This window comes from Taeniopygia guttata, chromosome 1A, assembly GCF_048771995.1.
Source record: "Taeniopygia guttata chromosome 1A, bTaeGut7.mat, whole genome shotgun sequence".
Taxonomy (NCBI): Eukaryota; Metazoa; Chordata; class Aves; order Passeriformes; family Estrildidae; genus Taeniopygia; species Taeniopygia guttata.
The window spans coordinates 61,920,814-61,936,660 of NC_133025.1; the positions used below are offsets into that span (position 1 = coordinate 61,920,814).

At 42.2% G+C, this 15,847-nt stretch overlaps 1 protein-coding gene across 1 annotated transcript in view; it reads right to left on the reverse strand.

Moving 5' to 3' along the window:
* The window catches only part of NTF3 (neurotrophin 3), a 48,965-nt gene extending 37,925 nt beyond the window's left edge, over window positions 1–11,040 (reverse strand). Inside the window, exon 1 of the mRNA XM_002189512.7 lies at window positions 9,374–11,040. Coding sequence (XP_002189548.1) covers window positions 9,374–9,391 — 18 coding nt within the window. The 5' untranslated portion in view covers window positions 9,392–11,040. The remainder of the gene's footprint in view (window positions 1–9,373) is intronic.
* Between the last annotated feature and the right edge of the window lie 4,807 nt (window positions 11,041–15,847).

Below are 15,847 nucleotides of genomic sequence, written 5' to 3' on the forward strand. Positions count from 1 at the left end.
CCAAGGGTCCCCCGTGAGGCAGAAGCATCCTGCCCTTGTTTTCTCTAGGTTTATGTGCTACCCTAGCTTTGTCCCTGTAGTAGCAATTCCCTGGTCTGTGGATGGCTGGTGGATGAGTCAACAAGGACACAGGGTTTTGAGCAAGGGAGAAGCCTGAAAGGTTTTTAAACTTTGGTGCCCAAGGAAACTTAGTTGAGATTTATTAGAACAAGTGGGGAATGCTTGGTTTCTGAGGAACTGACAAATTCCAACCATAAAAAAAAAAAAAAGTATTTGTTGCAATTTTTCCAATCAAAATATCACTTATCTAATATAGGCATATTCTTTCCCCTTCTCTGATTTCTATGGCTCAACATACTAAAATGCTTTGGACATGCATTCATGGTTTAAAAAAAAAATCCCCAAAAACAACCCCCAAGACACAAATTCAAAGTTACAGCCTCATAAATATTGGTAGGATTTCTTGGGTACAACTGAGAGCAGGATTTGACTTGCAGTCCAGTGGGTTTCCATGTTTGCCCTGATCTTGTGTTAATCAGAAATGCATTGGAATCAGTGGAAGTGCTGGTGTCAAACCAGAGTCAGGAAAGGCACAGTCTGAACCAGAGGTGCAAAGAAAGATTGAGGTAAACAAAACATTTACCAAAAGACAACTAAATCAATAAGATTTGATAATGGTGGCTCAAAAAAACAGATTATGCTGAAAATTAATCAGCTTTTATTTCAGCGGAATGAGGCAAATGAGAACCTCTGGAAAAAAAAAAAAAAGAAGACAGGAAGATTTCCTATTAGAAGAAAGACAGGAAAAAAAAATCACTGGACTTTAAACCATTTCTTTTTATCCAAACCTCAAACTTTTTCAAGGGAGACCAATCCCTATCCTAGCACATGTGAAAATCAGCTTTAGCTTCTCAGAGCAACATTTAACTCCATGAAGCTTTTGTTTATTTTCATTTTGTTTTAGTAAAACAACAACAACAACTCCCCATACTCATCTTGCAGTACTATTTAGATTGTTTCTCTTTCTCAGAGCTTGTGATGGTTTGCCTTTCAACAGGAAAACTAAACATATTTCCTGATTGTTTCAGACTGAAAAAGGCAGTTTGAACAGACATTTTCTCTGAGCAGGATAAAAAAGTCTCTGCCCAGATTAATTAATGAATAAATTTTGTATAAATAAATTAATACTCTCTTTGAAGTACATCTAGAGCACATCTAGGAAGAAAAACATATTGATGCAATATTTCTTAAAGATGTCCCTATATGATGAGATGGTTTTCATCTCTCTGATAAAGAGTTTTACTCTGTTAAAATCATAGAAACATAGAATGGTTTGGGTTGGAAGTGACCTCAAAAATCATCTCAATCTGAAAGCGTTAAAGAGAAGAAAAATGAAATGGGAGAAGAAACAGGCTGCAAATGGATAGAAAGAATGTAAAGGATAGGAAAAAAATGCTACATTGGAGGACAGAGATTTGTTGGAAACATGCAGAAAATAAGAGATTCAGAGGAGAAAGGCCTAAGATAATATGTCTAGGAAATGGATTCAAATCAAATAAATTCAGAGCAACTGTATTAAATGTTAGGGAGGAAGTTGGAAAGGTATAATACTGAAAAATTAGCAAGTCAGTGTGATTGCAAATAGAGGAATGTTTTGGAACATCACTTTTATTCCTGAATCCTCTAGTGCCACAAAGTTTCGGATGAAATTGAGGGAAGTCAGAAAACTGAAAAAACATAATTAAGAAATGGAAGGATATGCTTAGAGGTAAAAGATTATATTAACTCTGTAAGAAAAGAATGAGCTTAAACAAAGGACATCTTAAGTCAAATATATGAGGGATATCTTTAGCAAACAGTGAAAGAAGGAAAGTTGGTCAAGATGTTCGGGGATCTAAGTGGGATAACAGGCAAATATGGATAAACTGCAAAGAAAAACCACCTTTTGAGGAAGATTTTTTTAATGTGATGGAGTTATCTGCAACATCCGTTTGGAAAGCTAGTCATGCAAAATCTGACTCTGCAAATTGTTTGAGAAATGAGTGGAGGAAACAGTTTTACCTCTCACAGGAGCTGAAGCACTGAAGTAGGTAAATATTTTCTAACTTTTAAATGTACAAATCCAGGAAAGACCCCTCAACACATGAAATGATGTCTCCCTCTTAACAGCTCTGTGGTTTGGTCTCCATCGGATTTATGAGATCTATATTTGGCGCCTAAAAGCCAAAATATCTCATCTTGGTTTGAAGCAGAAACCAAATACTGCCCAAATCCCATCTCTGGAGGAGACAGAAGCTGATTTTGTCTTGCAACTTTGTCCATCTCCTGGGTGAGGCAGAATTCACCAGAGAGGAAGTTGTATTCAAACTTGTCTAACCACAAAGCTTTTCAAAAGCTGGGCTTAAATTTCACACTCACAATCTGAATTAATGTAGAGTACAAAATACTTCTTCCTTCTGCCCCTCTACAGTTCCCTGTGAGTTACCTCTGACTGTATCGATTCAGACTTTTGGCAAACGTGGTTGAATTTTTTGTAAGGCAATGCCTAGAAATATATATTTTTGAATTAACTAGATTCCTGCATGCTAACTCAGCTAATATAAGATAAAACATGTAAAATCTATAGCAAGGTCAGACTCAAAATACAGGAATTTATTGCTGGAAGGAGTGAAAGAGCAACTGAGAAGAAGCATATTTATTGCTGTGGTTCCATTATGGGCAACATGCACATTGGAAATGTTGGAGGAGTGCTGCAAATTTTATCCTGTGGGTTGCAATCCTTCCAGAGTGTTTTCATCACCTCTGGTGCAGGTTTTTTTGACAGATAACACAGATAAGTTATTGAACAGATAAGCGGACTTTGCTCTTCAGAATGTGGGCATTTTCACAGCTACCCAAGCAGCGACTCACAGAATCACAGAATCACAGAATAATGAGGTTGGAAGAGACCTCTAAGATCATCAAGTCCAACCTATGCCCTAACACCACAACTAGACTATAGCACCAAGTGCCAAGTCCAGTCTTTTTTTAAACATATCCAGAGATGGTGATTCTACCACCTCCCTAGGAACACAAGTCCAGTATTTTATTATTCTTTCAGTGAAATTTTTTTCCTAATATCCAACCTAAACCTTCCCTGATGTAGCTTGATAGTGCGTCCTCTTGTTCTGCCAGTTGCTGCCTGGTGGAAGAGATCGGCCCACCTGTCTACAACCTCTCTTCAGGAAGCTGTAGAGAGCAATAAGGTCACCCCTAAGACTCCCACTCTGCTGGATGGAAATGTGGAACAGCTTGCCATCCTTCCCCACGTGCCTTGAAATGCAACCACCAGGCTCCTTCTCTGGGCCTGAGATGACAACCAGTAAACTCTGTTTTGATGTGCTCAGACACAAAGCCTTCCCCGACATGGCAGCTCCGTCACGCGTTCCCTCAGGTGGGAATCCCACACACAGACACTTCCTCATGTGCGTGAAGAGGTGGAGAGGAGATGGAGGCAGGGAAGGATCAGAGAGGGAGGTGTATAGGGCCCTGCTGTGGTCTTTCAAGTGCTTGCTGCCCTGAAGGAAAGGGCCACATTTCCTGGCTTGCTTGTACCGTGTGAAGGAGAGGAGGAGGCTCTGAAGTGAACTGCGTGCTTGTGTGAGGTTTTTTTAGTTCCTTGGGAAGTGTAACCCCCCTTGAGGCTTTCCTTTCCCCTATGGATTTAAGGCTCACGATACAATGAGGAACATAGCTGTAGATGTTCCTCCTAGCACTCATTTCACAACCTTGAAACTACTCCATATCCACCCTTAGCACTTCTCTCTTCACACGCACGTCCCATCTGTCCCCTCAGAATGTGGCTGATCCCCTCATCCCCCACTGGCAGATGCACGAAGAGTCTCCCACACAGCAGCAGCTGCCATCCCTCCACCAGCCCTTCCCACTGGCTGCTCCTGGACACGCACACATGGCCAGGCAAACATCTGCATGGACACCCAGATGTTCCAGCCCCTTGCAAGCAGATTTCTCTGGCTGTGTCGTGACTGCAAAGGGTTCAGGCAGGCACAAATGCCCCACACTGAGCACAGTTCACTCACTCTTGCTTTTTGCCCTTTCCTGCAACAACACGTTGATCCCTTTCTCTTTTCTCAGCCAGCTGACAGGTTGATGCCAGTGTTTGATTTTAATTTTCCTAGTGGAGGGAGCAGAGTGGTCAGAGGCCAGGGGAGCACTGGTGGCAGTAGGCTGAGCAGTCTGTGGTGTGTGGTTTCAGTCCATCCCCATGTCTGAGACTGCATCTCCCCCTCATGGACAACTACTTCACCATCCCCTCTACCCACAGCCTGCCATGGTGGGAAGTTCACTTCCAGCAGAGAAGAAAGGTCCTTTCCACAGACTGCAACGAGCTGAAAGAATTGTCAGGAAAAATCATCCTGCTGGAGAGCTTGACCTGGACTCTGCAGTGGGAAACCAGTGTAAAATATGGGACAGTGGGTTCCCAACACAACCTATGGCTGCATGAGCACAAATTGCTTATCATTTTACAGGCTGCTTGCCTTTATTTTAGCAGGAATTTGTCCTTGCAATGAACAGAAAAGAGATCTATGAACCATGGTCCGTAGGACTGATGTTATTTGAGGTCTGGGCTCAGAGGCTTCAGCCTTTAGGTTTAGAGGTTCTGTGTGATGAGACCAACTTGCAGTGCAAGTTTCAGAGGATTTCTCAGCAGCTACACCAGCTATGGGCAGAAACAAGCACTTTCCTACTCTTTGCAGAAGAACCCAAAGTCCTAGGTGACCCACACAATTTGAAGGTGTTTTTAGATCAGATTTGAAGAACAACTGTTGTCAATAAGTGTAATTGTTTTGAGAGGAAATAAGTTCCTAGTACTTCTCTCTGACACCCAAGATGTATCCTATGTTTCAACCCTCAGCCAACTGCACATTACTCCAGCACTGCTTCAAGCCATGGAGAAAGCCATTGCTTTCCTCTTTCCCTTGACCGACATTGGTAGTCCTTCTTTGTCCTTCAGCCTGATATTTGTTCATCCAAGAGCCCTGTTAACTTGTCCCAGAGAAACCTCTCTGCCCTTTGTCCCAGCAGCAGTATTCAGAGGTTTTAACGTATGAAAATAAGGTGCGTTGATACACTTCTGAATGAAGCTGGTTTAAATATTGTAGTTAAATCTACTGGGATTTTCTAAGGGTTATTCAGCCCTTCTTCATGAAAAGCCTGCAAAAAAACCTCTATAGAAGAGCCTGCCTGCTGTGTAAGTCATACAGAAGGCAGGTACATCCAGAGCACGTCAGGTCCTATCGCTACCCACGCACCAAGCCATTTTCCCAGTTAGTCATCCTTTCCTACCCTCCTTCTCAATGCAAACATTGCTTTCCTAGCACTCACGAAACTCAGCCCTGGTGCTGGCCTTACGTAAGTGATTTCGACATGGAGAGCTGTGCCGTGAGTGCAGTGGACACGTGATGCTCCACTCAGCCTCTGGTAGCCACCCTGCACGTCAGTATGGCCTCCTGGGTGGCTCATTGGGACTTCCACACAGGCCTCCATCCCTTACAGCCACCCTTACACACCCTTCAAGGGTTTCAGCTTCTTCCTGGATTGTCCTCATCGCCTGCAACTCTGCCAGTCCCATAAGCACAGCACCCATTGAACATATTCACCCCTGGCCCTCTCACATTCTGTATATCCATGTGCCTGTCAGCAAGGTCTGTATGGATTTACCTGAGCCCTTGCACCGAACACCCAATCTGCTCTCCTGGTGCACTGCATGCACCTAGAGCTCCTTGCACGCTTAGCCTCCCTCACAGCAAGAGGCAGATTACAAAGAGATGTTTTAAGCCTTCAAAAACTTTTTCCCACTCCTCATCACTCTTCCTTCCCCCATAAGTAGTTTTCCTTCTCCCAGACCCCACACCCTGGTCTGCAGTCCTCACCTGCACTTCCCTCATTTCCTTCGAGCATGCTGTGTGCATAAATCTCTCTTATCAGACACAACTTTTCCCTCCCTTCACCTTCCCTTGCACAGCAGGCACAGCCTGGCAGGTCCCTTCCTCGCTCCCACACCGCTGTTTGTGGGCCCGTGCTGAGCTCCTCGCCCCTTGTAAGAGGAACTGTCATTCCCATCCACTTCCACCTCATGGCCTACAGCTCCCAACTCCACTTGCCTCCCCACACACTTCACACTTTACTTTTGACCTCAGCACAGCCATGTGGCTTATACGGCCCTCCAGGTAGTTTTTCCTCCCATTCCTTCTCCTCCCACCCCTTTATATCTTCAGCTATTTCTCCACCAGCACATTTGTTCCATTCTTGCTGTTTCGCTCAGCCAGTACCTACCACAGATATGCAAACACATTTGTTACATCTGTTGCAACAGAAAATTGCTCCTTTTTGTTTGTGTATGTTCTCCTCCTCCCAGAGTCTTCCCATTATTCCTTGCTTGCTGTTCCTTGCCCCAGCTGCTTCCCCTGTAACTTATTGCCTGTTCTTTCTCTGTGTTGCTCCTACTCCCCAGCAAAGAGGCATCCCCAGTCCTGCCGAGCAAACCACTGCACCTTTGCACCGCTCCCTCTCTTTGCCTACTAAGAAACAAACCCCCAAATTTCCCTTCACTCTCTGCTCTCACCCTGTATCTCCTGTAAACCACCTATTTCCTAGGCATTACAGAAAACATAGCTCTTTATTTCATCCTCATTCATGCCTCCTACATTCCTTAATTTTTCCTCATTCTCGTGCTCATCAACACCTGCCATGGCTTTATATCCTTGCCACAGTTCATCCTGCCCCTGTGACTTCCACTCTCTTGAATTTCCTCACACCACTTCCCCATGGCTTTTTCCCCAGTCTGTCTCTCCCTTGCAGGCAGGCAGCACACTCCAGCAGGCTTCCAGCCTGCTCTGAAATATCTCTAATTAGTTACCCCTTCACATACTTTCAGGATCCTTTTCCCCTCACCACACCCTATCTCCATCCAGCTCATTTTCCCCTCTGTGTTCCTGTTCTCGGCACATGTTTCCATCACCATGCAAGCCTTGCCTTTCATACTCTGATACCTTCCTTGTAAATACATCCTCGTATCTATTTCTTGACAGAATCAAAGGTACCTCCTTTTGACGCCCCCCACAAGCATCATGTAGCTGATTATTTTCCATACCTTTCTCCAAATAGCTAATACTTCACATTTTAACTCCTCCTCCAAACATCCTTTGTGCTTTCACCTTTCTCCCTCCGCTCCCACTCCATACCCAACCTCCCCCTTGCAGACCCTACCATCCTTGTATGTCCCGTTCATATCCTCACCCAGCCTCCAGCCTGTACCTTTTCCCATCTCTCTATAGTGTTACTTCCTCTTGTGAGCTCCTAAACTTTCTGCCACCCACAAGGATCTTCTTTTTCCAGTTGATGTGCATCAGTTTCCCCTTCAAGCTGACCACCTTTTCACGTCTCACCTGCCATTATTACTCCAGCGCACAACAGTGAACTTTATTTCTGGTATCACACCTTCCCTACAGTTTTTATATATCTTTAGATGCACCATTTCATTTTTTGTTCCCTGAAGAGAAAAACACCCCAACCCACAGCAGAACAATGGGAACAAAACCCCTTAAACCTATGTGTTCTACATACCTCAACATGTAGCACCCTTCTACACAAAGCACCCCCCTGCTGGCTCTGCTGGTACCTCCACTTCTCCCCATGTTTTGGCTCCACCACCTGCAATCATGCCTGGATTTTGTCCCCCCACCGTGCTCACACACAGAGCCCCTGGTATTTACACGTGTATTTTAGACCAGTCTTTTTACTACCAGCAGCTGGGACCATGCTGAACTCTTCCATTCTCTGCTGCTTTTGTCTGGTGAGGCTTTTTTCATTTTTTTTTTTAAATTTTTTTTATTACTATTAGTTTTTCCTTTTCCTTGAATCCCATTTATAGGTGCTTCTTCTGCCACTTCCCCACTTGCAAGCTTGCACATATCAGGTATTTCTGCACCTGAAAGTGCCTCTCCTACTTGTCTGGATATTTTCCTCAAGGCACAATGCAAAGGCAAAACTTTACATACCATTTGCACTCCTCATGCAACAAATCACACGAGCCTGAGAGCAAAGAGTGTTTTCTGAAAGACTGTAGCTCACAACAATCCTCTGGACCATATAACACACATCCCTGTCTATTTAAAAAAGGGGGAGGGGGAGAAGCAACCCCCCCTCACACACACACACACACACACACACACACACACACACACACATACACACACACACACACGAGCACACATACACACACACAGAGTCATCTCTAAATAACTGGTTTTGCAATATAGGAACCAGAGAATGTGCACATAGCAGCCCTATTCAATCCAAAATATCCATCTCTCCAGATACTGCATATTTATAGTTATAGCTTTTATATAGCTTTCCCGTTTATTTTAATGAAGGATTAAGGACTGATCAGAAAACTATCTGAACCATTCAAGGACTTTTTTCCCTCTTGGCTATGAGCAGTTTGGTGTCTCCACAGGGACTCGCCAGTAACTGACGCTTTAAGCTGCATTTCAGCTGTTTAGATGAGAAACAGCTTTCTATTTTGCTCTCTAGATGTGCATCTCTGTTGATTAGTTGTGTGCTGCATTCCTAGAAGGTGCTCACCCAACGCTGGGAGCTGCAATGTAAGAACAGTTTCCGTGCCATTCCAGCACAGAGCGAGTGTATCTTTTTCACCTAGACACAGATGTGCAGGGAATCTTTTGATCTCCAGCTCTTCCCAGAGAATTTAGTGTTTGGGTTTGAGGAGAATGAGGATTGATTCAAAGGTCATGAGCAGGGTTTCCAGTGTCTGGCACACACACAAAGTATGAAAGCTCCAGTGAAGCTGGTTACCTGTGGCAGGCGAGGTCTAGAAATTTTGGGAATTTTGGCTTTGCTTGTCATGGGCTCTAACTTTGCCGGAGGGTGAGCATGCTATGTGCGCTGAGGCTGCTTCTTGCAATCCACGGTCAAGATTTCCAACCCCTTTTGTTATAGCTGAACTTGCTGGTTTCCCTCTTAAGACAAAACCAAAAGTCTCCTTTGCTTTTGACTCTTAAATCAGATTTCCTGTTGCACCTCGCATTTCTCCTCCACTGCTTTCTTTCCAGGGACCCGAACAACAGTGTGAGGAGCGGGAGGAGAGGGGAACCTCAGGACTGAAGCAAACTATAGGGCAAGTAGGGGTGAGTGAAAGAGGAGGCACAATGGGAAAGGCAACATTTGGGACACATCTACAGCTCACAAGACCCCCACCTCCTCCCCATGAAACTTCTTTAAAGGACCCCTCTCCCCCCCTCCCCTCCCCGCCCTCTTAGGACCCCATTAGAAAACGTCAAATTTCCCTTACCGTGGTAGGAGTAACCATGGCATCCGTGTGAATGTTTCCAGAAAAGTCGACATGAAGAGAAAGGTGGATGTAAATACGTTCATTCAAAGTCCCAAAGTTGGTCTGCTTGGGTTGTGCAGAGTTGCTCTATGGGAGAGGAGCCTTAAACTCTGAGTCCCGTGAACATAATCTGCTCGATTATAACAAACCAGCTCAGCCAGATGGCTCTGTGCTCTGTGGATTAACCCCTTTATTGCCACACTCTGATTTCCCTACCTACCATTTATAACAACCTTGCCTGGCTGGGGAAATTCAGAGAATGAGGCATTTTTTTGAAAATGACAAAACCGTCATAAAGGTAATTTTCCCCCCTGTGTGCTCTAAAAAAAATTATCCTGTGCCTATTTTCTTTACTTTCTTTTTTTTTTTGTTTTTCAAATCCAGTTGATGGTTTTATTCCTCTTCCTGGCAAAACCTCTTCATATTATTAAGAACAGTATTAGCACCAGGGAACATTTTAGAGAATTCTTTTGTTAAATCACCACCATCCCTTCCAGACTGCGATTCTCAGCAGACGAGTATTTTATTGCAGGAATGTCTCTGTGTTTGCACTCTAATGGTCCATCCACTCCCCCCTTCCCGCCCCTCTGTCCTCCACGCTCCCTCTGTCTCCCACATGCACACACATGCACACACTTTACTCACACTGCCAGCATGTGCTGCTATTCCTACCCGTCTTCACAACTCACTGTAGGACATGTCAAGCAGGTGAAATAGAGGCACAGAGCAACAGTGCTACAATCTCCCCCCTCTTACTGTGACTTCCCTTTTTTTTTTTTTTCTTTCCAGTTATTTGCAAATGTTTGACAAATTTATTTCTTCGGTCAGTATTTCTGTCAAGGAAGTCACCCGCCATGACACAAAAATAAGTGCTGAGAGAAACACCCACCATTAAGAACAGACCTTAGGATGGATTTGTGTACAGTTCCTCCTGTTTTGACTTGCAGATTCATCCATTAAGGATGGCATGTGCCAAAAACATGGAAAGTTCATCAGCAACCAGCAGCGACTGGTTCCCAAACTTTTTATTTAGAGAGATCACTCACAGAGATGGCTGATAAATTTAGCTGCATGCCTCAAAGTCTCCCTCTAAATTTACATGCTTAAGTCATCTTTCTTTTCTATTTGATTTGAGCTTAATTGAGCAAGTCATAACCATAAGAACGTGGTCATATAAGATATGAGGTGACACTTTAAATCATAAGGGTCACCAGATTGTTTCCTTAAAGCATACTTTTACTAGCTCAATAAGTTTTTTCTGTTCCTGTTTAACCATGGATTTTTTTCTTCTCTTTCCTTTCCCTGTGTAATGATAATTAGCCCTCTCCTTCTGTCAAAGCTTTGTACCATCTCCTTTAAGGCATTTTAATCTACCTGGAAAGTTGTCACAGTTTTATTGAAATATTTACCACCATAGATTAAAACACAGATGGCGTTGTTAGTTGCAATAGTCCTTTCTCTGGATTTTTTCAAGCATAAAATGGTCCCATTTAGGGGATTCTGCAATTTAAATGGTCCTGTTGAGGGGATTCCACAATTTGTGTCTGTCTCAGAAGTACTGCCTTTCTTACCCAGATGGAGATTAAAAGTCACCTTCCATCACTGCTTCCTATGAATTCTGTACTAATACTTGCTGCTGTGCCAATAAAAACCAAACCAAACCAAACCAAAACAAAACAAAACAAAATAAAACAAATAAAAAACCCCACCAAACAAAAAACCAAAGCTCCTCAAACTTGTATAACTCTAATTCCAATGTTTTTTGTCTCACCCTGAATGCTGTTTCCATCCGATTTAGAGCTTTTTCAGCTAAAATGAGGGAACTCGAATTAAATCCCGTGTGTCCCCCACCCAGCCCAGGCACTGGAGTCAGATCTGAGAAATGCCTAAAATGTGACTCAGCTTTTAATCTCCTGAAGTAGACAAACAGTGCTAGGAATAGAAAACTTTCCTGTGGCTGGTGAACGAATGTTCCTCTGAAGGTAGGCAAAGGGTTAAGCCTCTGATGGCAGCCCTAGCCCGGGAACTTCACATTTGCAGTAGGGAAAAAAAAAGCTAAAAAAAAATAAAATAAAGAAAAAAAAAAAGGTAGCAAAAGAAGAAGTCTAGAAGCAAAAGACCTGTGCAGAAGGGCTGCCCACCTCTGATGGAGGCAAACCTCCCAGAGCTTGCAGGAGTGGAGGGGTTTTGCCCTGTGTCTGGCTCTGTGGGCAATCAGACGCCTTGTAATTTGAGATGTGACACCTTAATCTCGCCAAATATGTGTGCACTGCAAAAAGCATTGTAGACAGCCTGTTTTCACAGCCAGGGAAAATGGAGACGTGTTTGGTTCTTGCCGTTTTCCAACCTTTCCCCTACAGATGTTACTGTTGTTCTGAAGCTGCTTCTTTCTAGGTATTTCTACATATTCAGCTGTTATTCTGGGGGTGGGGTGGTTTTTTCCCCTCATCCTAACCCTTAGTATAAGGTGGGTTTCTTTCACATTTCAAGCAGGTTTCTGAATTTTTAATAAGAAGCAATCCAGCTCCCAAATGGTCACCTTATTTTATCTGTTGCCCTTGGATCTGAGGTTCAGATATGGCAAAAAAAAAAAAAAGTTTTAAAAAAACCCTAAAAATCCCTAAAATATTACTTTGAACAAGTCCCTGTTCTGTCTTGAGGAATTTGAAACATTGCTCAAAGCATGTTGGAGAAAGTCATCTTTGAATTCTGGGATTTTAATTGGGATAATTACAAGACATTGATCTGATTAATTAGGCACTTGACCAGACTTCAAAACATGTGATATTTTATATACTTTGAAGACATGTATTTTTCTCTACATTTTAACAAATACCACTGTGATTTCGTTTGATGATAAAAAATTGAATATTTATGGGGAAGATATTCGTGTGAGTATGCAAATGCATGAACATTTTATTGGGTTTAATGCATGCCTTGGGCCATTCTAAAAGCAGGGAGCATGTTCTATAATGGTTAGCTTTTGCAACAGCACCACTTTGTGGTTGAATTCCCAAACAGATCCCAAAAAGGGGCTGTAGGGACATCACATGTGCCTCAGCAAATCTGAGCAGTTCCCAGTTTTAATATCCATTGACAAATGCACTTACCTGGGATGGAAGTGTGTTCCAGCCATGTGGTCCTCTCTTTTTTAAGATGGTGGGCTTGAAGTAAAGGCAAGGAAGAAGAAGTTGGAGCAGAAGATTAGCTCCGAGCATTTTGACCAACTGATATCTTCAGTAGAGGAGGCTGTTCACCTTTCAAATGCCAAAATCACTTTTGTTCTAATTTTCAGAATTTTATAAAGGGCCCAGCAACATCTCTATAAATTATTTTTTTTTAATACTTGAAATGTGCTGCAGATGTTTTGTTGGAAGTAAAAAAGGAATCCAACTATCTTTTTATTTGGTGGAAATGGTGGTGGGAAAGAATAGCAATTATTTATTTAAAGATTATTTAAATGTTGCTTTAAGAATACCAATGGTGCCATGTCAGAGCTGAAGGAATTTCTGAAACCTCAGTGGCATCCTCACTTGCACCCAGGCTCGGCAAATGAGAAGCATTAGAAAGAATTTCCAAGCATGATTCACAAAGAACTTCAAGCTTAGTTTTGTTACACATTTCTTAGAAAGATGTCTCCTGCAGCTTTCCCTCTTTCTTAAAAATAGTTAGGACAACTCACAACAATTAACATAGTAGGTCAAAGATGCCACAGTGTAACATGTGTACCCAGGGCTGTAGGCATGCCAGGAGGGAGGATGGGAATAATGCACGTAAATAAGCAGGAATTCTGGGCACACCCTGAAAACCATTATTCTTCAGAGCTTTTCCTAAAAGAAAGGCATTTTACAGAGTCAGCTTTTATGCAGTTCACCTTCAAACTTATTTCCTTGAAAGAGAATTAGCAAAGTGAAATTAAATGAGATTATAATAATAGTATTAATTAAAATAACATCGAGATGCATTAAAATGCACCTGGTAAGTACAACTGCAATAACTTTCTTGCATGAAAGATTTTACACACACACAGCACTGCAGTACACAGACCAAAATTTTAATTGTTTTACAAATATTTTTCATTACAAAGGAAATGTATTGATTTGTACTCCTATATCAAAGCTGTATATTAAGTGATATACAAAAGGGGATTTGCACTCTCCAATATGTAGCTGTGTTTTGGCAGTACAGTTATGGATAATTACAAATCTCTCCAGCGTGCTAATGTGTTACATCACTTATCAACTTAGCTCATATTTTGGATTTACATAATATTTGTCTTTTTCTGATGCTATCCTTTTTTTCCAGAGATGGTCTTTGTTGCAGGAATAATTCAGAAACAAGGTTAGTTGATGATAGACAACATTTTTGGGGAAAAAATACATTTCTTATAATTATAAGCATACTTTGAACCCCTATCCATTTTTTATAATTCCAAGTTAACTGAAGAGAACTTGCATGACTATCAGTAAGAAAAATGCTGAGGAAAAAAAAAATCAAATTAAAACCACATGACGAGGTTTGGTTCCATTACTTATGCTGGAACTGGGAAAAGGTGCCTGTAGTTCTTATGGATGGAGGAAGAGGAGATTTGGAGCCACAGCACCATTCTTTTGTGAAGAAGATAAATTCCACACTGGGACATATAAGGAGATACATAAAGTGCAGCTGGCATGCTGGGACTCAGTTCTGACCATGTTCAAGTCAGAGGAGACCTGAAAAATGACAGAAGAAATTATTGAATGTGGCATGTAATTTAAAATATGCTTAAAAACCTCAAAAGAGTAAAGAAAACAGAGTGAGGACTCACAAGGCTGTAATGGACCCTGGATAGGGCAAGGGCAGGTCTAGGTGCCCTCTCTACCCCCTTCTCTGCTGTGACTATATGACTTACACCATCACAGAAAGTAAATATGTTCAGGAACATATTTATTAATGTGTTCATACATATTCACTTGGTTTGGGACATTCACTGTCTTTATCATGGGGAAATTTTCCCATAGGGAGATCACCACCACAGTACTGGTTTTCCCTCCTGGACTGGTGCTTCTGCACCTTGTAGGTGCAGTGGAACTGTAATAGCTGGAGAAAGTTGTAAGAGGATGAAAGAAAGGACAACAAATTTATGTTTTTCAAAATAAAGATAAAAATAAATACAAGTCAAGCAGTTCCAAATGGAACATTGCTGGTCTGGCATCTGTTAGATCCAAGCAGGCTGCCCATCACTGAAATGAAAGGCTCAGTTCCACACCACACATCCAGGAAATGTGTCCTGACCTGTGTGTTTATTCCTACTCTTACTGTCAAATACAGGTGCTCTTCTCAATGGTCACTACCAGAAGAAATATAAAATAGAGCAAAGCAAAGCAAAGAAAAGTTGAATAGTGAAACACTGTGAAAAGAGAAGCTCATTCATTTGGAAGCAGCTACAAAAGTTGGTATAACAATGGGCAATTCTTTTTGTCTGCTGGAATAGAAAAAGTTTGGTTCAAAGCAGCACTGATGAAGTATATTTAACAGCAGAAATCAACTTCTTGAAGCCAGTGTGACATCTCAGCACGGGCTTGCATCCCCTGTAGTTAATATTTGTGTGTTGTGTCCTTACAAGGCAATTTTATTTGAATTAAAACAACTTTTATTCTAAGTTTTTATCTGATGGATGCTGATGCCCATTTGGCTGAGCTTCTACATTATAATTCTGTAAAACCTTAGTGTGAAATCACATCTACTGGAGGAGGGGCAGAGCAGCCAATGTGATATGGATCAACTTTCAGGCAGCCGAAAACTGAAAGTCCCATTTGAGCCAATGCAGATGTACAGGCAGGGGGTTTGAAACAATTTTGGGCTGAAGTGTGCTCTCTATCCATCCTGGAGTATCTTTTTGTATATTTATATATATACTTTTTTTTTTTTTTTTTTCCTTCTTAAATAAGGCATTTCACAAGCCTAGTACACACATGTAATTAAGTAGTCTTTGAGGGCCTGTAAGTAAAACTTTTAATGCATCTTTCTATAGTATTAAGTATTAAGTTTTAGCTCACTGGGGTTGTTTGTGAGCTAATTAGGAAGTCCCTGGATTGATTTGGGACTGTTTCAAATGATGGTGTCCTCAGCAGCTACCAGGCAGCCTGGCAGCTGAAACATTCCTGCCCCATCCCCAGCGGGATGTTCCCTTCCTCCTGCAGGCAAGGGATGTGCTGATGCTCTGCATCCAGCACAAGACATGGATCAAGGGATCAAGGATGCACAACAGAGTCCAAATCACTCCTTAGGAGCTGTGTGAGCAGGCAATGGAGTCTTTTATGCACTCAGAGCCTTTTCTTAACCTCAATTCAAAGGAAGAGATTACCTTGTTCTTTCATTGCCATGCATATAATTTTTAAAACCAAGTAAACAGACAAATGTTTTTCACCCACATTCCATTCTTCCACAGTTTTT